Here is a 24154-nt window from a genome sequence, read left to right on the forward strand (position 1 = left end):
CTCTTCCTTAGAGTGAGTGCATAATGAATACAGAGGTACTGTTGTGAGAGTTGCGTTCCTGACTCTTAATAGTCACTTTCTCTCGTTTCAGAATGTGGCTGAGCCCCTTGTACCCACAAATTGCCCACGGAACCCACAGATCTGGAGAATCAACAACACGTTTTAAAGCTGATCTCATCAGCTACCTGACGGCTTATAATATCCCTGCTCTCAAGGAGTGGATAGATGTCATCCATAAGCATGATCTCTCTGAAACAAAGTACGTGTCGTCGCAACCAGCAGGGCCGCTTACAGTAGGTTACTGCCCAGAGAGCCGCTCCAGGTCTGACTTGCAGGGGTCTTGGGAAGAGGTTGAGTAATACTGAGCTGTGTGCTTCCTGAGGTGACAAAAGCAGAAGGCTCCGTTACCATCTGCATCTCCAGTTCTCAGCCACTGGAGTGGAGGCCAGTAAATTGTCCCCCTGACCCTAAGCCTCCTACTGGAGTGCTCTTAAAATTCATGCATTCTTTGCCTGGTACCTTATGCCTTGTAGGTATCCCACCATTAGTTGATGTGCTTGAAAATGAGTTCAAGTAACAATTACTTCTCTGAGGAAGCATCCTAAGAAAATGGGCTGGCTCTGAGATTATTTCATGATTACATTAATTTTCATATGTATTTTGTGATTTGGGGGGGTCCACAAATCACGTCACTGTGAACTGTCACTTAACATTTTATATCTTTTTAGCGTTTACCTCATTGGATCAACCCCAGGACGCTTTCAAGGAAGTCAGAAAGATAATTGGGGACATTTTAGGCTTAGGAAGGTAAGAGGATTTTTACCATTTTAACATTTTTTAAAAATTCAATGTATATTCTCTCTCCTTTTTTGTTTATAATTGTATATTTTGGTGGCAGCATCACAGTATCTGTAGCACAATTCTGGGCGAATCATAGGCACACGATAAATTGATTGTCTAAGAGTTTTCAGTTTTGGATGTTTTGCTATGCCTCTTCTACAGGCGTAGTCTTTTCTAAATGACAAAAGTATATGGACTTCTAGTTTTTATATTTCTTGTAATAAAGATAATTAGGACTTCTCATTCATGCAGTTATTTTGCAGCTTTTGATCAACATATCAGGGACTTTTAACACAAATTCAACAGAGCACAGAAAATAGTGTTGAGTAAAGTCTACAACTGAGCTATAATGTATTTTGTTTACTAAACCAGCACCCTTAAGAGAATTGTTACTACAAAAATGACATTTGCTGCTGGTACGAAAATAACAAAGAAAGGTCTTTAACAAAATAAAACAACAAGCAAGTTAAAGATGAAAGTTTTCTTCATCGCCCTTCAGGAGACAGTTTACCGACCTTAATAAATCCCCTAAAGTGCCTTTCTTAAAAGCCATACCTCTTTTTCTGTAAATTACTTATTTAAGAATTCTCCATGGTTAATGAATATTTAATTTATCCTTTTAAAAATGAGATCACAGCTGAGGACCGGCCGAGTGGCTCAGTTAGTTAAGAGCTCGCTCAAGGGTTTGAGCTCTGAGCAACAGCAGTTCGAGTCCCGGCCCGAGCTGAGCAGCTGCTGAGCTGCCAACAGGTAGTAGGATGGCTCAGCTAAAAAAAAAATAAAATAAATAAAAATGAGATCGCAGCTAAAAGCAGTCAAGAGCTTGAAGCCAACCTCTTCATGCCTTGACCTAGAGAGGGAGCAGAGCTCGCTGGCCAAGCACACAGCTTTGCAAGTAGATGCACATAGCTGGGTTCAAACCCTAACCTGTTCTTTATAAGTCATGTGATCTTGGCTTTCTGCTTGACCTGCCTCTCTTATCCTCTGTAAAATAGGCGTAATAATAGTGCTTCCCTCGCAGAAATGGGTAAGGATGAAATGAAACAGTGAGTGCAGGGCACATATTGAGTGTTCAGTAAGCGTTAGTGGTTACTTGTTTCTGAGCTGGTGGTTTACACAAGCTAGGTAATAATAGCACATGCTGTGTGTACTCACAAGCTGACTGGAAGGTGAATAGCATCGTAAAGTTTTTTGGTCTTTGTTTTTTGGGTTTTTTTAAAGATTTTATTGTGGAATTGGGGGAGGGGAACAGTGTTGAGGAATTGGGGAAGGGGAACAGCCAAGTTGTTGTCCTTCAGTCTTAGTTGTGGAGGGCGCAGCTAGCTCAGCTCCAAGTCCAGTCGCTCTGCTCAGCTCAAGGTGCTGTGTTCAATTACTTGCAGGTGGGCGTAGCCACCATCCCATGTGGGAGTCGAACCAACAGCCTGGTTGTTAAGAGCGCACGCTCTGTCCACTGAGCCATCCGGGTGGCAGCTCAACTCAAGGCGCCGAGTTCAGTCTATAGTTGCTTGCGGGTGTAGCCCACCATCTCGAAAAGGCAAGCGTGTTGTTAGGAGCACGTGCTCTCACCAGCTGAGGCATCCTGCCACCTGTTGGCAACTCAGTGCAGCTCACTGGCCCATGTGGGAATTGAACTGACAACTCTGTTGCTCAGAGCTTGCACTCTTGAGCAAGCTCTTAACCAACTAAGCCACTCGGCAGGCCCCTAGCTGTAAAGTTTTGCAAGCACTTTTCACACACAGTGGTCCATGTTGCATCACAACTACCTTTCAGGGAAGGCGGCATGATCAGACCCCTGTTTCACTGACAAGTAAATGGAAGCACAGAGACTTGTCCAGGGTCATGCCTCCGACCCGAGCTAAGTGCCAGAATAGACACTGTTCAGCTCAGCCCTGTTTCCGACACCATGCTGCCCCCAGGGTGGAAGTTGAGAGTTGTTTGGACTTTTTGGTAAGGGTGTTTATAACTATTAATGCCTATGCTAATATTAGATAATAATATATTCAAGAAAATAAGGGCCAGCTGAGTGGCTCAGTTGGTTAAGAGTTGGCTTAAGAGCGCGAGCTCTGAGCAACAGGGCCTCCGGTTCAATTCCCACATGGGCCAGTGATGCTGCGCCCGAGCTGAGCTGTTGCTGAGCTGCCAACAGGTGGCAGGATGGCTCAGCTGGTGTAACAACAAGGTTGCCTATTCGATGGTGGGCTATGCCCACTCGCAACTAAGGCTGAACTCGGCACCTCGAGCTGAGCTCCCACCTAGATGGCTCAGTGGATAGAGCGTGAGCTCTTAACAACAAGGCTGCTGGTTCGACTCCCACAAGGGATGGTGGCAATGCCCATCCACATCTAAGCCTGAACACAGCACCTTGAGCTTAGAGGCCACGAGCTGCCTACGGGCAGCCAGATGGCGACTGGCCCCTCCACAACGAAGATTGAAGAACAACACTTGGCTGTTCCCCTTTCCCAATTCCCCAACACTGTTCTCCTCCCCCAATTCCCCAATAAACAAAAAGAAAAAAAGAAAAGAAAATAATACATGTGAAACTAAACACAACATCAGTTAGGATATAAGCTCCACTGGGGCAGGAATTGCAGTTTATTGTTCTTGCTATCTCCAGCCTCTGGGTAGACTCTCAGTACGTATTTAAGTGGGTAAGATTTCCAAATGGTTTCTGAATGGTTCTGCAGTATCAAAGCAGAAAATGCAGAACTTTCTTTTGCAGTGCTTCAAGTACTATTATCTGTATGTAAATATAGTCTCTTCCATTTTAAGAGCTGCCTGGAGCCCAAGTGCTAAACCTCTTTCAAATGATAGGAGTCAAAATATACAATAGTTTGACCTTTGATGTATTGTGCAGGTATATTAAACAATTATGATTTCAAAGCAAATAATCTGACATCCTAAGGCAGGTTGGTGGCTTATCTGACATTTCTACTAAAATGGATCTTTTTAAATTTTTTTATCTGTTTTTGCTTTTGATACAAATCAAAAGAATTTGGGGAGAAGAGGACTTCTTCTGCCAACTTACTCCATTAAAATAAAATATTTTTAGAATTTAAAAACTATTTCCCAAAGAAGAAAAAAATGTATACATGGATGTGAAATTGGTCGCTAATCTTCTCAGCATTTTTTGTTAATTAGGGAATTCAAGGGCAGAAAACCATGTTCTGGGTCATTACAGCATTTCTGTCCCTATGTGTGAGTGACTGTCACATTCACTGTTATTCCACAGCTTCTGAAAGAGCATGGCTCATCCATACCTAAAGCCGAGGCCTGGCCCATAGTAGGTCAGTTTTCAAGCATTGGCTCCATGGGGGCTGACGAATCGAAGTGGTTGTGTTCCGAGTTTAAGGAGACCTTGGTGATGCTGGGGGAGGAAAGCAAGCCCCTACGGAAAAGTGCCGCTCCTCTTCACCTGGTGAGTGCTCTGCCTCCTTGAGTTAGTTATTTAGATTCTCTCGTCCAGGAGAGGACTGGAGACTCGGTGCTCCTTGTCACAGATGTTTTATTCAGTGAGGTTTGGGTAGAAACAGCAGTTAGGGCATCATCACTTGTAATCAAGTGGCCCTGCCATCACCTGGTGCTGGGAGCGTGCTGGTTCAGCCAGAGCTCCGTTTCAGCCACAGACTAGCCTGCGGTTTGTCCCTTCCATCCTCAGGTTGTCAAGCCAAGGAAAAAATACTTGGTGAAGCATTGCCAGCAGGCTCATGAGCATTAATGTTTAGACCTCTTTGAAAGAATCATTAATTTTGCATTCAATTCAATGTTAATTTGGCATTTCCGAGGGAAAAAAACACTCAAATCAAAGTGTAGGGGTTTTTTTTCATCAATTATATATGCATCCTGTGGTTTAATTACTAGAAGTTCAATTTTTTTCAGTTAAGACAGGAATATTTTAAATTTTAAAGCATTTTCTAAGTCTTTACGTATTTTGAACTGAGATTTTCATTTCCTTAAAAACTAATCAGCATTCCTTTTAACAAATAGTTTCTTCAACATGGTACCTTCTAGTTTTATGGGGTTTTTTGTGTTTTTTTTCTTGTTTATTTTTAGATCTATCCATCTGTGGAAAATGTGCGAACCAGCTTAGAAGGATATCCAGGTAATTGTTGGGGCGACTGTCAGAATTGTACTTTTTGTCTATATTTCATAGATGCCCTGGTAAACTTTTTCAAAACAAGTAATGAGAATGCTTACCTCCTTGAGATGAGGAAAGTATTGGTTAGAAATTTGTAGATTATTTTCTCTTCACTGAATAAGAATCATGAAAATAGGTAATATCAAGCAGTCGTATGTTCCAAAGATGGCTCCACACAGTTGGGCAGTTCGTATGTTATGTAACGTCCAGTAACCCTCTGAGTGATTGATGTTCTGATTTCTGCCGATAAGCCTGTTCTCACCTCTGCCACCAATAGATTGGCTGTCCAGACAAGATGCCCAAGTAAATCCAGCTCCCCCTGCTGCTGTGTGCCTTTCCAGAGCAATTCTAACATGCCTTTCTCTGATCTCTCTCTGTTTCCATCCTCCCTACCTGGATCTGTGGTGCTGTGTGGTTCTTGCGATTTGACTCCCAGATACAGATATATTTAAGGTTCAGAACTTATGTTTCAACCTTTGATTATAGCTTAGTTGATACAGCTCATCTCAAGAGCTTCATCTCTAAATGCCTAGGATTATTTTGTAGACATTGCCTTGTTCTCTATTTCCCTTATACCAGTGCTGGATACTAAACTTTTATTTGGAATTCAACAGCTCCACCCCCCCACCCCAGATTGTGCATTTGGGAGGTGATAACCAAAAACCCAAACAGTGTATGCCCCTGGCATAAAAGCAAGTCTGATTGGCATTTGCTTATGGCTGGAAGCAGAATGCTCTGAATTCGACTAATTTAGTCCAATTATCACTTGTCATACTAGAATGACCCTGCCAGAAAAATCTCCGTAGGGTTTGGAGTGTTTTAGCCCATTTGTTGCTTTGTAATGGCAAAGCTGAAATTATTTCACTGAGACTCAGATGTGGCGGATTGTTTTGTTGTCTTCTCCTTTCTGCACTTTCTAAATAGGCTAGATCCATTCAAAACATAACTTTTTAATGGATAGAACATGATATTTTCAATAAAGCTGTTTTATAACTGCTCCTGAGACCCTGAGTATGTTTTTAGTTACTTGCAACAGCATACACAGCATTCTGCCTTTGGTAAGTCAGAGACATTTAGAGCCCTCTTTGGATAGATTACTACGGAGAACTTCCAACCCATCTTTGGAAAGCAATTGATGGGTCTGCAAGGGAACGTTCCTCCTTTCAAAGAACAAAAATTGGCTTCGAATTGTTTTCACTTGCAACTTATTTTTTTGTAGGAATATGGCTTTTAGAATTCCTTTTTTTTTTTTTTTAATTTTATTGGGGAACAGTGTGTTTTTCTAAGACTCATCAGCTCCAAGTCAAGTAGTTGTCGTCAATCTAGTTGTGGTGGGCGCAGCTCACTGGCCCATGTGGGAATCAAACGGGCAACCTTGGTGTTATGAGCCTGCGCTCTAACCACCTGAGCTAACTGGCCGCCCTAGAATTCCTTTTTTAAAACTTGTGTGCTGGATGTTTTCATTTCCTTCATGTTAGTGACCATCCTCTTTCATTTGTAAGAATCTGTTTAGCACAAAGTCTGTGCAAGTAGCAGAGTGTAAAAGGCGAAGTGGGCAGGAGAACCATCTTCTCCTAGGAGTTCTCCTCCTCATCTGCCCCAGGGGTCCTGGGCTTGGCAAAAACAGGCGCTCTAGACCGCACCTTGAAAAAACGAGGCCAAGGTTGCCTAAGCTTCTTCTGTCTGTGGTTTTTCTAACACTTCAGATCTGTGCTGTTATAGATATTAAATTGCCGCCCCCTGTGTGATTAAATACCTTTTTCTTTTCAGATAGTAAACATTTACTATTTAGTATGCATCCCTGAGGAAGGAAACCCCATTGAGAAAACATACCTAGTGCGAGCATACGCATTTCCTGTCCGAGAACTGTTCCATAAGATAACACCATGGAAGTTGTTTTGTTTTTCCCCTTTTACCTTTTCACTGTTTACCAAAGATTTTCTTCTTAAAGAAGGATCTTCAAGTTATGTTCCATAATTTTTATTTATTTTTCTTCTTTTGAAAGCTGGGGGCTCTCTTCCCTATAGCATCCAGACGGCGAAAAAGCAGAATTGGCTTCACTCCTATTTTCAGTAAGTAATTGGTTTAGAATGCTGCTCTTGTTTCTTTAGGAATAAGAATGTTATTTATGTCTGATTGTTTTTAAAAGGACCTTATGTAATATAGCTATATTTTTTTATCTACATATGTTAGTGATAGAAATTATTTATTTATTTATTTATTTTATTTATTTTTTTTTTTTGGAGGGCAGTGTCACTGGCCCTCATATGTGGGATCCGAACCGGGGCCCTCTGGCGTCCCAAGCCAGTTCTTAACCATCGCGCCACTCGGCCGGCCCAGAAATAATTTAAAACAAAGTTTTGAACGCTTTTTTTTTTTGGAATAGGTTTTTAATACCAGAGAGTAAAATTCATCTCTGTGAGGTTTCCGTGTATATATTGGCACGCAAAGAAAAAATAAAATAACGTGTTGGGTAGTTTAGAATTTACATAAATAACTTTTAGTTCATATTTCCAGTATAGAAAATATAGCCATTCTGTCTACACCGTCATACACTGTGTGACTGCAAGCTTGCTGAAGGCAGAGTCCTCGCCACTGTGCCTCCAGCATACAGGGTAGTATGTGGCTTGTCGTAAGAATTCAGTAAACAGTTGAATAGACAACTGAAAGGAATGGTTTTTGTCCTCCAACTACAGCGGCTGCACATCTGGCACATTCTAGGCTGATCCCAGTTTCATACTTGCTTCCACAGGCATTTGTTTGGCTGGACAGCCGGAAATGAGGGCAGATTACCTACATTTCAGTAACTTGCAGCCTGATTCAGTATTCACTTAGAGCCTTTCTTTGATGCTTTCCTGGGAGGTTGTTCCTTACAAAGGACATTTCTTTAGATTGAGGACCTTTCAGTATTGTCTTCATTCAAGTGGATTTAGTAATCTAATAATGATGGACCTACCGAATCCCGATTCTGTTCTTGCCGGCCGTCCTCTTGAGGGACCATCCTCTTACGTATATTCATAAGTAAGGATTGTTGCCTCGTGACATGGGCCCTTTTCTTTCCCATGGAACCTTAGTCTGACAGTGTTGGAAACTTGTAATCCAAATTCAAGATATGTGAATATCATCAGCATTTGACTGAAGTATTTGTGAATTATCCCCCAGCTTTTTTTCAACATTCCGTTTTGATAATCATACTGTTTATATTTTTCCCATTTTGTATTATATTTTGTTTTGTTCAACAAGCTTTTACTGGGCCTCTACTCTGTCATGTGCTAGGGGAGCACGATTCCAGCGTTTAAGAACTCACAATCCAGCTAGGAGACAAGACGTGCATATTTCTGTTAAAAGCATAACAGAAATAATATAATATATGCATATATGCATATTCATGGCAAAGAAGACAGGAAGGCCATGTGCCAAAAGGTTACCGTGCTTTTTTTGTGGGTAGTGATAAATTTTTTTCTTCTACGAACCTACCTTCTAGAATGAACGTGCATCGTTCTGTTACCTGAACAGAGTTTAAGAAGCTATCACAGGTTATATCACAGAGAGCTCGCTACTCACTGTTTTTTAGATTATAGGATTTGCCTTTCATCGAGTTTTCTAATATTAGCATTATGACCCATTTATACTTTCTAATTAGTAACTTGTGTCTTTCCTGTCACTAGCAAATGGTCAGCTGAGACATCTGGCCGCAGCAATGCCATGCCCCATATTAAGACATACATGAGACCCTCTCCAGACTTCAGCCAGATTGCGTGGTTCCTCGTCACAAGGTAAATAGTCATTATATTCCTGATGGGAGGGATTTTTAAAATGTGTTTGTAACTCCTGCTCTGAATACTGAGTGGGTATCCAAAAAGTGATTTTGTGAATTGTCATTAATTTTCTGTATGTGTCTCTTACATGAGCCTTATTTAAAGGAGGCCCATAACTAATCTCTTTGTAGAGCTTGTAATCATGGCCTGATCTTACCCACATGGCATTCCAGTAGGATTAAAGGATACCTGAGAGATGTAACTTAAATAACAATGTAGAAAACACTTGGGACCCACTGTCGGCCCTTCCACATAAGGGAAGATGTAGATCCCAAATATAAGAGACACCTACCAGTAACTCCCTTCATTCTTCTGGTGTGTTTGCCACCTTATCTCAAAGTCAGAACATCCCAGACCAAGCTCACCTCTCTAGAAGGAAGGTCTTTCCCAACGTCCCTCTCTGCCCTAGTGGCACCTGCCCACTGTCTTACCATCAGGCACAAAGCCTGGCTGTCCTCTTGTCCTGGTTCTTCCATTGAGCATCCTGCAGAAGTCCTTCCTCCTGTAGATGCTGGACACGCAGGAGAAGATAATAAGATTGACATAGTGCCTTTAACATGCTCACAGTTTCAGAGAAGTCGAAGCCAGACACAGAAATAGTTACAATAGGAAGACATCTGTTCTATGCTTGAGGTGGGCACATGGATGCTTTGGAGATATCCATCAAAGCTTTTTCATCCTTGAAATGTCTCAAACTTTGCTTTTCTTGTTTCTTTTTTTTTTTTTTTAATTTGGGGGATTTGGGGGAGGGGAACAGTGTTGGGGAATTGGGGGAGGGGAACAGCCAAGTTGTTGTCCTTCAATCTTAGTTGTGGAGGGCGCAGCTAGCTCAGCTCCAAGTCTAGTCGCGCTGCTCAGCTAAGGTGCTGTGTTCAATTAGTTGTGGGTGGGCAGAGCCACCATCCCATGTGGGATTTGAACCAGCAGCCTGGTTGTTAAGAGTGCACGCTCGGGCCGGCCAAGTGGTGCGTTGGTTAAGAGCTGGCTTGGGATGCCAGAGGGCCCCAGTTCGGATCCCACATATGAGGGCCAGTGACACTGCCCTCTACAGCTAAGATGCTGAACAACAGCTCAGCCTGGAGCTGGGCTGCCGTGAGTCGCCAGCGACGGCAGGTGGGTTGCCATGGGCTATGGTGTGTAGCCAGCAGCCAGCGTGAGCAGCCAGCAGCTGCTGTGAGCGGCCGTCCAGAAGCCGGCGACTGATCTGCCTCGCCCGGGAAGAGCCCAATGATGGTGCCAATTTGGGCCAGTGAAGCAACATCCTCCACAACTAGACTGAAGAACAAAAGGATAGCAACTTGTCTGTTCCCCTTCCCCTAACTCCCCAATAAAAATCTTTAAAAAAAAAAGAGTGCACGCTCTATCCACTGAGCCATCTGGGCAGCAGCTCAGCTCAAGATGCCGAGTTTAGTCTTTAGTTGTGGGCGGGCATAGCCCACTATCTGGAACAGGCAACCTTGTTAGGAGCACGTGCTCTCACCAGCTGAGCCATCCTACCACCTGTTGGCAGCTCAGCAGCAGCTCAGCTCGGGTGCAGCTCACTGGCCATGTGGGAATCGAACTGGCGACCCTGTTGCTCAGAGCTCACACTCTTGAGCAAGCTCTTAACCAACTGAGCCACTCGGCCGGCCCAAACTTTGCTTTTCTAATCCCTGAAATTACCACAAGGTCAGATATTTACCACCTGGACTTTTGAAGTGGTCACCTGTCTGCTGTCCCATCATACCATGGGCCGCTTCCCAGGCCTGGCTGTCCATGACGATTCATCTTTCCCAGATACGGATTTTCCTCATTGTCCCAAGTCCAGGATTTTCCTCATTGTCCCAAGTCCAGGAACAGGGATAGAGAGAGAGATAAACAAAGATGAGGTCCCTGCTCTCGTGGAATTCACAGAATGAAAATGGTTTTATCGAACAGCTCACTGTCCACACATTATTTAACGATGGTTGTAATGCTTTTCTGACTATTCTACCTAAGTAGATTTTCACCCAGCAAGGCCTTAACCATGTTTAAATTCTCAGCGTAAACATCACCGAGCAGCTCTCTTTGCTTCCTTAGCCTGGTGCCTTCCGTAGCGCCGTGGGGCTGCCTGCCTGCTCAGCCTTCTTTCCCTTTTGGTGTGGTTGCTTATGTGATCGTTGGCTTCTCTTCCAGACTCTGGGCCAAGTTCATGCCTATCTTATTTAGCATGCCCAGTACCTGGCATGTGGGGGAGCTCAGTGCTGATTGATTAAGGAGGAAGCTAACTGAAGGTCAGGACGGTGGCTGTAACATTGAAGGCAGGCGATGCTTCAAAGGTGATTCCTAGGCTTGGGGGCATGGCTGGTAGGGAGATGTGGGTGGTCAGTGTCATCAGCAGAGACACCAGGAATGGAACTGGTTTCAGTGGTCAGTTTGATTACAGATTGATTTATTGTGGTGGGATTATCAAGTGGGATTGTTTATTGGAGCTGTACATATAGTATATTTTGGAATTATCTTTAGAGCTGACTATTGACACCCTGAGCCTTTGTGGCTTTTTCAGGGGGAGAGTGTGGCAGAAGGTTGGTGCATGGAAGTTGAGGAACATACAGGAAATAAATACAAGTGGGCTTTTCATGAAAACTGGATCCAAGCCTTTCCTCATGAGCTAAAGGGCAACTAGCCACCATCCTACATGAAATAATCTTCCTTCTACCGAAGAGAAATGTTACACATTCTATTTTGGACATCATAAAATTTAACCTTTTTTTTTTTTTTTTTTTTTTTTAGCTGAGCCATCTTGCCACCTGTTGGCAGCTCAGCTTGGAAATTGAACTGATGACACTGTTGCTCAGAGCTCACACTCTTGAGCAAGCTCTTAACCAACTGAGCCACTTTGCCGGCCCTTTAACCATGCTTTTAACATTAACTGAGCACCTACTATATACCAGGCACTCTTCCAGGTGCTGGGAGTACAATCATAAAACATAACCCTTGACTGTGTGTTACTGTGTGGGAGTTACACACACAAAAAAAGTACGTTTCTCTATATATATGTGAAATGGTGATTAGTGCTATAGAGTAAAAAACAAAGTCGAGTAATAATTTACATGCCAATCCTGTATTCAAAATCCTTAGGACCAGATATAGTTCAATATTTGAAGTTTAGAAAGATAATATGGTACATACACCATCTTTCAGCATCCTTAGTGGTGTTACAAGTAGCCTCATGACAACTTAGGTCAGCTTTTGCCACCCAGTGAGTCAGGAAGGTGAAGCTTTGCCAGTAAGTGAAATGAGTTAGATAGCAGCTTAATTTCAAAGTTGGTTTAGGTTGTTTTTAGATTTTCAGAGCTATTATAACACGTAGTGTTTACTGTCAGTTCCAGGCACTGCTCTAAGCACATTTCATCCACACATCCACACTCACGTGTAATCCTCATGATAATTCCACAGTTTAGCTGTTTGTCCCCCTTACAGGTGGGGGAACTGAAGCACAGAGAGGTAAAACAAGCCAGGCACGTCCTCGGGCACCGTGCCGGAGGGTAGTGAGTACCTGGGTCGCGGAGGGACGGGGAGGCTGTTCATTAAATAGGGCAGTTAGGGAAGACCTGACTGACGTGACACTTCAGGGAGGAGCCAAGTGGATGGATAGCTGGGGGAAGCACCCTGGCAGGAGGGCCGAGAGGCAGAGGCAGGAAGGCGCTGGTTTGTGTGAGAAGCAACAGTGGTGTTGCCACGGTTGTGAGTGGTGGTGAGAGGGCAGGTGAGGTCCTGCGGTCAGACAGTCCCCTAGATGTCTGTCCTGGTGGAGAACATTGTCACCGTTGAGAATACATTCAGAACATTGTGAACAAGTGATTGATGAGTGCTGCGACCCTTTCATTTAATACATTTTCCTACTTGAGAGTGATGAGGCCGGGTAGTAGGGAGGACCATGGATTCTAGTCCAAATGTAGTGAGAACACCTAGCAAATCGGACAATCCAGCAGCCAAGTGGCAGATGTATTATGTTTTAAGAATTGGATTTTAGCAAAAGATAAATACATCAAAAACTACATAAATGTAATCTTTTCTTTTTATACTTTCCTACTTTTATTATTACCAATCCATGTTAATGCTCATATATGGGAAGAATAACCCCTTTTTATTAAATGCAACAAAATTAAAACAGATTTCCCGGAAAAAATTATAACAGTAATAAGCAAGATGGACGATAAGCAATATGAAAATGACTTTCCTTTTTAAAATAATCCAGGTCTGTCTGCAAATCCAAAGAAGTGTTGCCCTTCAAGGTAGTCACCTTTTGAAACTTGGTACTTTTACCAAAAATAGACACTTCTGTTTTGGGGCTTGTATTAGTTTCTTGTTGCTATGTGATAACCACAAGCTAAGTGGCTTAAGCAGAGAATCAAAGTGTTGGTCAGAGCTGCGGTCTCCTCTGAGGCTCAGCCTTCTCTTCTGAGCTCACTGGTTTGCAGAATTCAGTTGCTTGCTTGGTGGCTGTCAATGGGTGGGCCGTCTCACATGCCACCTCCGTGCCCTGTCACATGGTCCTCTCCGTGGATAGTTCACAGCATAGCTGTTTGCTTCTCTGAAGCCAAAGGAGAGCCTCTTGCCTCAGGAAGGACCCGGTCCCTCTTTTAAGGTCTTATCTGATAAGGTCAGGCCCACCCACGATTATTCCAAACCTTTTGATCAACTTAGTTGGTTAGTAGCCTAACCGTAGGAATGAAATCCCATCATATTGACAGTTTTTGCTTACACTCAAGGGGAGGGGACTATATTATACAGGGTGTGTACACCAGGGACAGAGGTGGGAATTCTGCTCTCCACAGGCCTCATTGGTATTTACTATCCAGCTTGATTCATCCATCTTCTTCTCCAACCTTGATTTGAAATAGTTCTTACTGTGTTCAAAATTGAGTTTTATCTTCCATAGTTAAGCAAAACTACCCTTGAATATACTCAAAAGAGTGAAGCTCAGGCTCCAAAGGCTGTTTGAAAAGTGAAGTTCTGTAATTATTTGGAGCCAAAGGAGGCACCTTTATTGGAATGAGGGAATAACACTGCAGCACGATTAACTGGAGAGCCGTTCATGTGGGTAGGCGGAGTTGTTAAAAGTAATAACAAGTCTTATAAACGATAAGGAGGCTCCCCCAAGATCTAATTTCCTAATCAAAAAAAAAAAAACACTCATCACCTTGGAGATGTACTTTACATATTTCTTATATAGTGTCAGCTTTCTGTCTTCTTACCTGTTATTTCTCTACCCATCATAAGAGAGGACGTTGGCTTCCTGGTCATGGGATTGACACTTCACAAATGTGGAAACTGCCTACTGAAGATCAGGGACTGACATCTCATAAAAATGCTTATAAAAAATTAATATAGTTTTCATCTTCCATTTTCTTTTTCCTTTTAAATACACATAAATCACAGTTTTTCATTTCCCCTCTTTCATATATTGTGATTGGGATTCTGACTGAGAACATTTTTCACAGATCCTGGGTCATACTTTAGTATATAGTGGCCACATCATCCATCATTGTAAAATCTGCACTAAAACCGTTTTTAATGAAGTTTTTGTTTTATTGGGCCCTCTGTATTAGAAGTTTTGTACTACTCCAGGAGAAAATGAGTTTGTAATTCACACACTTGTTTTCCTATCAAAATACTCATCCTGACTATTGATAATTATTTGTTTAATGTCCATATTTTCTTTCAAAACAAATTGTATCTAGTACAAGTGCATGGTCTATAATCGCTCAGATAATTTTGAGTGAATGCATGAACGAATGAATGATATCCCACTAAGTCTAACTACCGTTCATTATTTTCTGACTGCTTCTCAGGTTTTAAGTTTATGTTTTTCTTTTTATGCTTATCCTTCAGGTTCCCCTCAAATGTTCCCCTTCGAAACTTTTTCTAGCTCAGCACACGTAACTCATTGCTTTTTTCCTGTGTATTTTGTATACTTTTTGCTTGGTGTTTTTACACCTTCCTCGTTGGTTCTTTCTGAGTCTAGCTCAGCACACGTAACTCATTGCTTTTTTCCTGTGTATTTTGTATACTTTTTGCTTGGTGCTTTTACACCTTCCTCATTGGTTCTTTCTGAGTCTCGTTTCTTCAATATGTTGTGAGCTGCTTGAGAGCAGGGGCCAGGTCTTACCCGTCTTTATACCCTCAGCATCTAACACTGCGCACAGCTTATGGTCAGTGACCAGTGCATGTTTGAGTCAGAGCCCTTTACAATGCTGTTTTTGTTTTTGTTTTATTTTCAAATGCGTAATATGTATACGTAATAGGAAAAGGATGTGGATGTGCAGAGAAAGCTTGTGCTCCTGCCCCCGGCCCCCAGTTGTGCGTTCCTCAGCTTCAAACCACTATTACTAGGGTCTCAAGTTTAATAGCTTTAACCCCATTGCTATTTTCAAACCCAGGTACCTCGGATGGTGATATTCTCCAATCAGCCAACATACTCTGCAGGAAATAGCACTGAAGTAGCATTCAGAGGTCCATGAGGTCCATATCCGAATTTGGGATTGCCACTTACTAGCCTTGTCACTTAAATTTTGGAAAAGACATTTTTATAATCTGGGCTTTTTTCTTATTAAATAGTCTGAGGATGATGAGGAAAAAAATATATGTGGAGATTACCTATTAAACTGTATGATATGTTCAATATGAGTTAACCACTTGATTTTAGTAGCCGCTAACAACCATATGTTGTTAAGCTCATTAAGCCTCTTGGGATTTGAGGCAGCAGCTTATAAAGCCTGTCTTTTTTGTTTATATGCGACCTAGAGACTTGCCCATAAATATAATCTTTTCTAAACTTAATGTGGTTATTTAAAAATTGGTCAAAATTATTCTGTGTGATCAAGACATATACATTCAGCCAGAAGTACATGTTCAAAGAAACTTAAAACTAGCACTTCATCTTGAACTTATTAGAATGTTTTGTTGGCTGGCAGCTTCCCCTTCGGCTGGTTACTTTTGGAAAGCTATTTATAGTTTTCCATCCTGCCATGAAATCATCCTGTGTTTGATGGGCATCCTGTTGTTATGGAAATTACTGGGACACGATGACAAATACAGTGTTTAAATGTTACCACAGGACTAAGCAGGCAAGAAGATGAGCTGGAAGAAGCAGCCTTGGCTGAAAAGATAGTGCCTACGAGTAATTGGCAAACCCAGGGAGAACAATTATGAAAGCTGTGCATTGTGGGTGGGCAGAGAGCAGTCGCTCTTAAGGTTTCCTAGCAACGGACAGGCATTGTGGGATAGCTGGGATGAGAAGAAATGTTGGTGCTGCCACTTTGGGGGAAAACGAGACAAGTGCTTGGCTACGAAACCACCATGGCTTTTTGAGGAGGCATAAAAGATGTTCTGCCCGCCTCTGCTTTTAACATCGCTGTGTAACATTTCTTCTCTAATGTCTGTTCCTTTTATTCTGAAACAATTAGTCTCTTTTCCTCCTTTGTCTGAGTTTTTTGCTCCAAAATCAAATTGGATCACACGCAAAAAAATATTTGTACATGTGACAAATTGGGTAGACTTGGTTGCCTAGTGCTCCACCTCCAAGATACTGCGGTTAGTTGGTATGTGCTCGTGTACTTTGTTGCAAATAATGGTTATCAGCACTAAACTCTGCGAAGAACTTCCTTTCTGCATTACAGATGATTCAAGGTCGTATCACCACCCTCGCCTTCTTGCATTCTGGTACTCGCACACCAAAGACAGCATGCTCCTTTGCAGGCTCAGGAAGCAGGTCTCATGGACATTGTCCCCGATGGGGAAAGGCTTGCGACCCCCTGACCTAGGACTTCTAGACCCTTTGCACACTGGCATTGCTAGTCCCAAAGTGTGCATGTGGCCTCGGATGAGGAGGTGCTATTCAGGAGTCTTTCACCCGGAGCTGGCCCCCAAAGGAAATCCCCCACAAATAATAGCAAGTTCTTGTATGGTGCTTACCCTGTGCTGCCTAAGCACTTTTGTACTAACTCATTTACTCTCCCCAATTAGGAGCTGGTACTATTATCCCCATTTCAGAGATGTGAAACCTAAAGCATAGAAGCTTAAAGAACGTGCCCCGAGTCCACATAGTCTAGCATGAATGTTTCTTGCCTATGAGCTAGGTGCTGCTTAGGCTTTGGTTATGGATGAGGAACAACACAGGCAGGGTCCCTGCCACAAAGAACTCGTCTTCTTGTCCTTCTGCTTTGGGGTTGGCACTGCTGCCTGAGGCTCCGGGGAGAACAACAGCTCAAAAACTCGCTGCAGCCCTCATTTCCTAAAGTAGCACCTTGCCAGGTCCTCCCCGGTCCCTGCTAACACCCTTTGAAGCTGCTGAGTCAGGCCTGTCCTTGACTTCTCCCCTGGCCCTTCGCCCAGTGTGGCCTGACTTCCTACCCATTGCTTTGCCATAGCCTTGCCCCCTGGTAAAAGTTTTAGTTTAGCTAAAATGTCATTTGTGGCCCCTGCTGAGCAAGCTCAGAGGGCTGTGGCTGGCAGTGAACAACCTGCAGTTGCTTTTTCTTAGACTTTGTGTGTCCTGCCTCTGTTAGTCTGTCACGCATCTGTATCTGTTCTGTGCCAGGCTTTGCTAGGGCTCCGCGCTGACACCTTCAGGCTCTTAAAACACTTCTTCATTCTGACCATCCAGTTCCCATTTTCTAGCCAACATCCAGGCAGCTGACAGATTTCTTGAGCACCTAATTCCTCCGGCTTCTGCCCATCCACTCTGATCAGACCAAACTCAACTATGTTGCATAGGGGTTAACGCCAACTAGAGGCTGAGTCTTCAGGAAGTTCCTGTTGTCACATTGCTTTTAAGTCCCATATCATCATTCAGGCTTTTACTCATCTGTTCTGCCATTTGCAAGCCCACATTCACTACTTATTCCTGATACCGTGCTGGGCCTGTGGGCCTGCAGATGTCCCTGAGCTTGGGATATTGATAGCTGGACCTGCTGATCTGCAGAGAGCTGGATCATTATGTAGTTAGGGATGTGTGTGTGTGTGAGTGTGTGTGTGTGTTCATTCGTTCAGGGGAGTTTACCCTGTAGAGGTTAAGGGCATCCAGGGTGGTACTAATAAGATGGGGCGGTTCCGGAAAGAGAGAGGTCCCATCTGCATAAAATAGACGAAGCTTCAGGAAATATTGGGTCGTCGGGAAAGTCATGACATATTTTGCTGGGTTTTGTTGCAAAAATGCATCATGACTTTGCCGACGACCCAATAATACGCTTTGTGTTTGATAGGCCAAGGTGGGCACTTTATGTAAAAGAAATTGTGCACTTGAAGTTCTGAGACAAAGCATGCTGGGAGGTGGAGAAATCACGTGGGCTGGCGTGGGGCGTTGTGTAGGAAGGGACGGGAGAGAGGCCCGGCTTGCGGAGTTCGAATGCCGGGCAGACTTTTCACTGAATGTTTCTGAACAAAGGAGTGAGATGATCAACAGTGTTTTGTTAATATTACTGATCATGCCTATTGTTGTGCAAGACTTTATAATTGATATACTGTTTTCATGATAATGCCATCATGTGCTCGTTGCCGTCTAAATGGAACAGGTATTATTATTATAATGCCTAGTTTATGAGTGTGAAAACTGGTACAGCGTTGAGGCTGCCCGTCTAGTGCATGGTTGAAATGGAAATTGAACTCGGACGTTTTGTTGCCTCCAAGTCATATACTCTTTCTGGAGTTGGCTGGTGGGATGGGTTAGAGGAAATAAAGCATGGAAGCAGAAAAACCTACTGAGAGACTGATGCGAAATTCCCGACCGGACTCTCACGGGGCGGTGGAATGGAAACTGCAGAGGGCCGTTCACAGACACGTTTTTTACAGAAGAATGCGAAGGATGCGAGAGGAAGGGAGGAATCAAGTCCCGAAAAGCTGTGAGGTCGCTCTCTAGCAGTTACAGACGCCAGCAGGCCTGCGGAGCTGGACACTGACCCCACGGAGTCTCTCCCAGGAGGTCTTGGTAGAAACCATCACCACTGGCTGTGCAGCACCCGCACTTGCTGTTGGCTGTGAGGCTCGGAAAGGATGAGAGTGGTTCCCAGCAGGCGTGCCTCGGGGGGACCCAGGGAAACAGGCAAGGCACCTCCTTCACTGGCTTTGTGGGGGATCAGGGGAGGACTCTTCTTCAGAAAGCCTTTCAAGGTCCCTAAGGTACCTTGACCACACATCGGCTGTACATGGGGCCTTTCAGTGCTCCTGGCTATACAAACAGTCCGCTGCTGCAACCACACCTTTGCTTCTAGACAGTTGCTTCAGCTGCCCAGCCTGTTTCCCCAGGTACGTGGCCAGGTTGGGCTAAATCAGTGCTTTTCCTGCCATGTTCCTTGGCATTTCAGGAGTTCTGGAAACTCGTTTAGAGCCCACTGATTCAGTGGATGGGGGAAGAGGATGCAGTTCCGGTTTACCTAGAGACGCTCGCCTTCTGTCTGCTTTAAATGTTTCTTTTGAAAAAGGACTCGCCGAGTTTTTTTTAAAAACATTATAATAGATAATCTCTAGTCATAGTTTTGTTATTGGAAGCTTTTCAAGTTTTCATATTGCCTTTCCACCCTAGGAGATGAACCAAAATACTGGAGCCATCCTATCAGTAGAAATGGAAGCAGTAAGCAGTTTTCAGTTATCTCATTGGTTAACTATTAAATACAATACATACTGAAATGCTTTGATAGGCTGTTCTCAGTACCGGTTTTGACCTGATGTTTGCAAAGCAACTTTTGATCCTGCGTGACAGTACTTTTTGTCATTTTGGATTCAGAATGCTGATGTGATGGCTTCTAAGGCCCTGTAATTCCATTTGTGGCATCAAGTATAGATGGGTCCTCTTAAAGGTGAGGCCAGCAGCGAGACTGGACTGTGCCCTGGAATGAAAGCTAGCCTTCCAGATTCAGTGTGGATTGGGAAGAGTTGGCTTGGGGTCATAATATGCCTGTGACTGAGGAACAATGTCAGTTTGCAGATAGATTTCTCAGAATTCATTTGGTGATTGGTCACAGTTGTTACCGTATTTCCCCATGTATAAGACGCTCCTATGTATAAGATGCACCTTAATTTTGGGGCCTGAAATTTGAAAAAAAATGTATTACGTAAAGTTACTGAACTCAAGTTTTAGTCATCATAAAATTCATACAACTCCTCATCACTTGCAGGAAATGCAAGTAAAAAATCTACAACCGCTGTATAAGACGCACCCAGTTTTTAGACCCCAAATTTTTCGGAAAAGCGTGCATCTTATACATGGGGAAATACGGCACTTGCAAAAGCCCTCACCCAAGCATCTGACTTCCTGTTGTACTCTGCTCTTGACTATCTGTGAGAAAACGTGTCATAATCATTTTCATTTTTCTTTTCCTGCTGGCATTTCTTTATGAACACGCTGTATCTATAAAACTTAGTACCAGCCCCCACACACAGCTAACATGTTGCATCCCCTTTGGTACTTGATCTGACATGATTGCTGGACATCTGCAGAATTGGTTTAATTTTAACCCTGCTGTTAGATTCCTGACACTTTATCGCTCATATCTATATTAAAAATGGGGGGGGGGATGTATATCTGTATCAAGGGACCAAAATCCCCTTGACTTCCCTTACAAAATAAAATAGACGCTCACTATATTTCTGCCATGGGCACTTGTGCAAGGATTGTGAAATCAGTGAAGTAACCTGGTGAGTCATTTTAGACCCATCTACCACTGACACTTTCTAGGATCAGGAGGCCTGGATGGACCGTCCCTCTGGAGAACCCGTTGTTTGGTGACACACCACAGGGAAGGACCAGAGTCACCCTCCCCCAATTTAGCAAAGATATTGGTGATGGTAACAGCTAACATCTGTTAAACATCATTTACGTGCCAAGGACTTGACACACCTTACCTTATATGATCGGCACACCACCTTTATGAGGCAGGTACCGTACCATTTCGAGGCTCTGCAGCGTTGGCACTAACTGATAAAATGTGTGCGAGCTCAGATTCTGCTCCTAGCCACTGCTCTTCTGTGCCTCTCATGCTTTAGATGTTTTTCATTTAAACTTTAAACTTCTCAATTCCCTAACCATAATGAGCAAATCCTTTTGATAAACTGTATCTTCTAAGCCTTTGCGTATTAGTCTCCTTTCGTGAATTAATTAGATGTCTCTTGCCCACATAACATCTGCAGGATACACTTGGGAGACACCTGTGGGCTGCAAGAGCCAGACAGCGTCTTGAAAGAGGACAGGGTTTGTGGAGGAGGCAAGGACTCAGATGCCCACAGGAGCAGATGGCAGGAAGGCATGTGGTCAAGAAGGCGAGGTCTGCAGAGACATGGAGGTAGTCAGTAAATCAGCCCAGTCAAAAGTACAAGTAACGGGGCCAGGAAAAGGCATAACGGGAAATAGGATTGAAAAGCATTAATTTGATCAGACTGTGGCGTCCTAAGTGCCAGGCTGTGCTTTTATTTTGTGTGTGCTCAAGTAGAAAGGATGCACTGATACTGAGAACCACTGGAGGAAGAAATAGAATGAGAAACCAGAGTCGGCAGTTGTTTAGAGCTAGAGTCTAGGGAGAAAAGGACTGAGCTAGGGAGATCTTATTGGGAATAAAAAGGACGTTACAAGGGTAAAATAGCTTACTGTCTGACTGTCCATAGCTGCCTCTGGAGCAGAGGAGCAGACAAGTCCAAACTGCCCGAGATTTCTGAGCCTGACTGAATGAATGAAGACCGTGGACAGAAGGGAATTCAGGAGAGAGCTGGTTTTCAGAGGGGAAGGCATGCTGATAGGTTCACTTTTTGGAGTATTGGGTTTGAGGTGACAATGTGACATAGTGCAGTGGGCCCTAGACAAAGGCCTTCCCAGAGTATGTGGTCACTAAGGATTTTGCGTGGGCTTCAGACAAAGACGTTCCTGGACTATGTGGTCAGCAAGACCTCCGTGTTTAATATTTCCAAATTCCTACCTCACCCAGGAGCCAGTCAGGAGCTGGCACAATGACCACATGTTCTAATAGTATATCTTAGCTGCCAACCTAAAAAACTTCAGGGTATATAACCCTGAGTCCCGCCTGAATCGGGGCTCGGCCTCTGGATGTGAATCCGCTGAGCCAGTGCCGGCGTTAGTAAAGGTTGCTTCCCACGCCTTGGTGTCCTGTCTCTTTGTCTGGGTTTCCCCGTGACAACATCCCCACAGAGAAATCCAGTTTGCGTTAGGAGATGCCCGTTTGGAAATTTGATGAGGAGCCAAAGCGGTAGAAGTCTGGGAATCATCCTTGTCAAAGTGATGATTACACTTGGTGAGTGGAAGCGTATCCAAGGAAGAGGAGACAGCAGAATTGAGCCAAAGACAGAGCATCCATTTAGCAAGTACAGGGCAGGAAGGACAGCAAGTGAGAGAGACAGCCAAGAAAGGGAGACGCGAAGAAGGTGGAAAACACCCTGTCAGGGCAGCAGAAAGGCCTAGCGCTGGCTTCTGAACCTCGGCGCCGCTGGCACGTGGGGCCGGCTCGTCCTGTGTTACGGGGACTGTCTTGTACATTGGTGGGTGTTCGGCAGCGTCCTGACCTCTACCCACCAAATGCCAGTCGCATTCCACCCTCCAGCGGTGACAATGAAAAGTGTCCCCAGATGCTGCTAACTGGCCCCTAGAGGCAAAGATCGCCCCCAGTTGAGAACACTGGTCTAGAAGAATAAGGAATCTAAAACGACCACTGGGTTTGGCAGTTCAGAATATTGTTGGAGTGAGTCAGACTACAGAGAATTGAAGAAGAGGACAGAGGAACTGCCAACACCTGAATTTCAGCCCAGCAAGACCCATTTTAGACTTTTTTCATTCATTTAAAAAAAAATTGTGGAGCAACTGTTAGACACGAGGACCTGTTGAAGGCAAAGAAAATATAATCCTTGTCTTTATTTTTATGGAGGTTATAATTCGGTGTAGAGGTGCACAGGCTATAGATAATATTTATTTTTCAGTTACAGTTGACATTCAGTATTTTATAATAGTTTCAGATGTACAGCACAGTGGTTAGACAATTACATAATTTACAAAGTGATTCCCTCCAATTAGTCTAGTACCCACCTGGCATAGTCAGTGGCTATTACAATATTACTCACTGTGTTCCCTGTGCTGTACTTTATATCCCCGTGACTATTTTGTAACTACCAATCTTCCTAATTCCTGCATCTTTTTTCACCCAGCTTCCCAACCCCCCCTCTCATCTGACAACCGTCAGTTCTCTATACCTGTGAGGTCTGTTTCTGTTTTGTTCATTTGTCTTTGACTTATTTCACTTAGCATAATACTCTCTAGGTCCATCCATGTTGTTGTAAATGGTAAGATTGCATTCTTTTTAATGGCCGAACCATTTTAGACTTCTCATCTCCAGAAGTATAACATAAAAAACCGGTGTTGTTTTAAGCCATTAAATTTGTGGCAGTTTGTAAGAGCAGCAATAGGAAACTGATGCACTCTGCATATCAATAAAAAAGACAACAATGCCAGCCGAGTGGCGCGTTGGTTAAGAACTGGCTTGGGACGCCCGCTCTGAGCAGCAGGGCCCCGGTTCGGATCCCACATGGGGGCCAGTGACACTGCTCTCTACAGCTAAGATGGTGAACAACAGCTCAACCTGGAGCTGGGCTGCCGTGAGTCGCCAGCGGCAGCATAGGCTGCAGTGGGCTGCCGTGAGCTACCGTGAGTGGCCAGCAGCCGGCGTGAGCTGCCAAGAGCTGCCGTGAGCAGCCGTCCAATGGCCAGCGACTGATCTGCCTCAGCTAGAAAGAGTGCAATGATCATACCAACAAGGGCCAGTGAAGCAATGTCCTCCACAACTAGACTGAAGAACCAGAGGACAGCAACTTGTCTGTTCCCCTTCCCCGATTCCCCAATGCTGTTCCCCCTCCCCCAATTCCCCAATAAAATCTTTATTAAAAAAAAAAAAGACAACATAATTTTAAAGTGGATAATTCACAGAATTAAAAAATATAGATGGTCCAGTAAATAACGGTTAAATATCCTGAGCACCATTTGTAATCAGAGAAGTCAATTTAAATGAGTTATATTTTGCCTATTAGGTTAGCAAAGGTTTTCATAGGTACTTCCACCTGGTGTTCTCACGGATCCAAGAAGAGAGTCTCGCCCCGTTGGTGACAGCCTGAACAGGAAGGATTGTTTTAGAGGGAAGTTTAACAGAATCCATCAGAGTTAAAGATTATGTTTTTATGTATACCTGTATACAACTTGAGTCTTTTATAGTGAGAATTATCTTTCCATATGACCTGTGAAGCTTTCTTTCAGTGCATAAAAAGAAACAGAACCCAAGGGCAGTACAAGAAAACCTACAGCAAATGCAAAATGGACAGTAACTTACAGTGTGTGTGTGTGTGTGTGTGT

At 43.6% G+C, this 24154-nt stretch overlaps 1 protein-coding gene across 3 annotated transcripts in view; it reads left to right on the forward strand.

The window, feature by feature from the left end:
- Positions 1–24154, forward strand: part of TDP1 (tyrosyl-DNA phosphodiesterase 1) — an 82274-nt gene that overhangs the window by 24167 nt on the left and 33953 nt on the right. For all 3 annotated transcript variants that reach the window (XM_019642285.1, XM_019642286.1, XM_019642287.1), the window contains exons 8-13: positions 92–259; positions 729–807; positions 4073–4258; positions 4894–4942; positions 6984–7050; positions 8647–8754. In XM_019642285.1, coding sequence (XP_019497830.1) covers positions 92–259; positions 729–807; positions 4073–4258; positions 4894–4942; positions 6984–7050; positions 8647–8754 — 657 coding nt within the window. The remainder of the gene's footprint in view (positions 1–91; positions 260–728; positions 808–4072; positions 4259–4893; positions 4943–6983; positions 7051–8646; positions 8755–24154) is intronic.

Source organism: Hipposideros armiger, unplaced genomic scaffold (assembly GCF_001890085.2).
Source record: "Hipposideros armiger isolate ML-2016 unplaced genomic scaffold, ASM189008v1 scaffold_67, whole genome shotgun sequence".
NCBI lineage: Eukaryota > Metazoa > Chordata > Mammalia > Chiroptera > Hipposideridae > Hipposideros > Hipposideros armiger.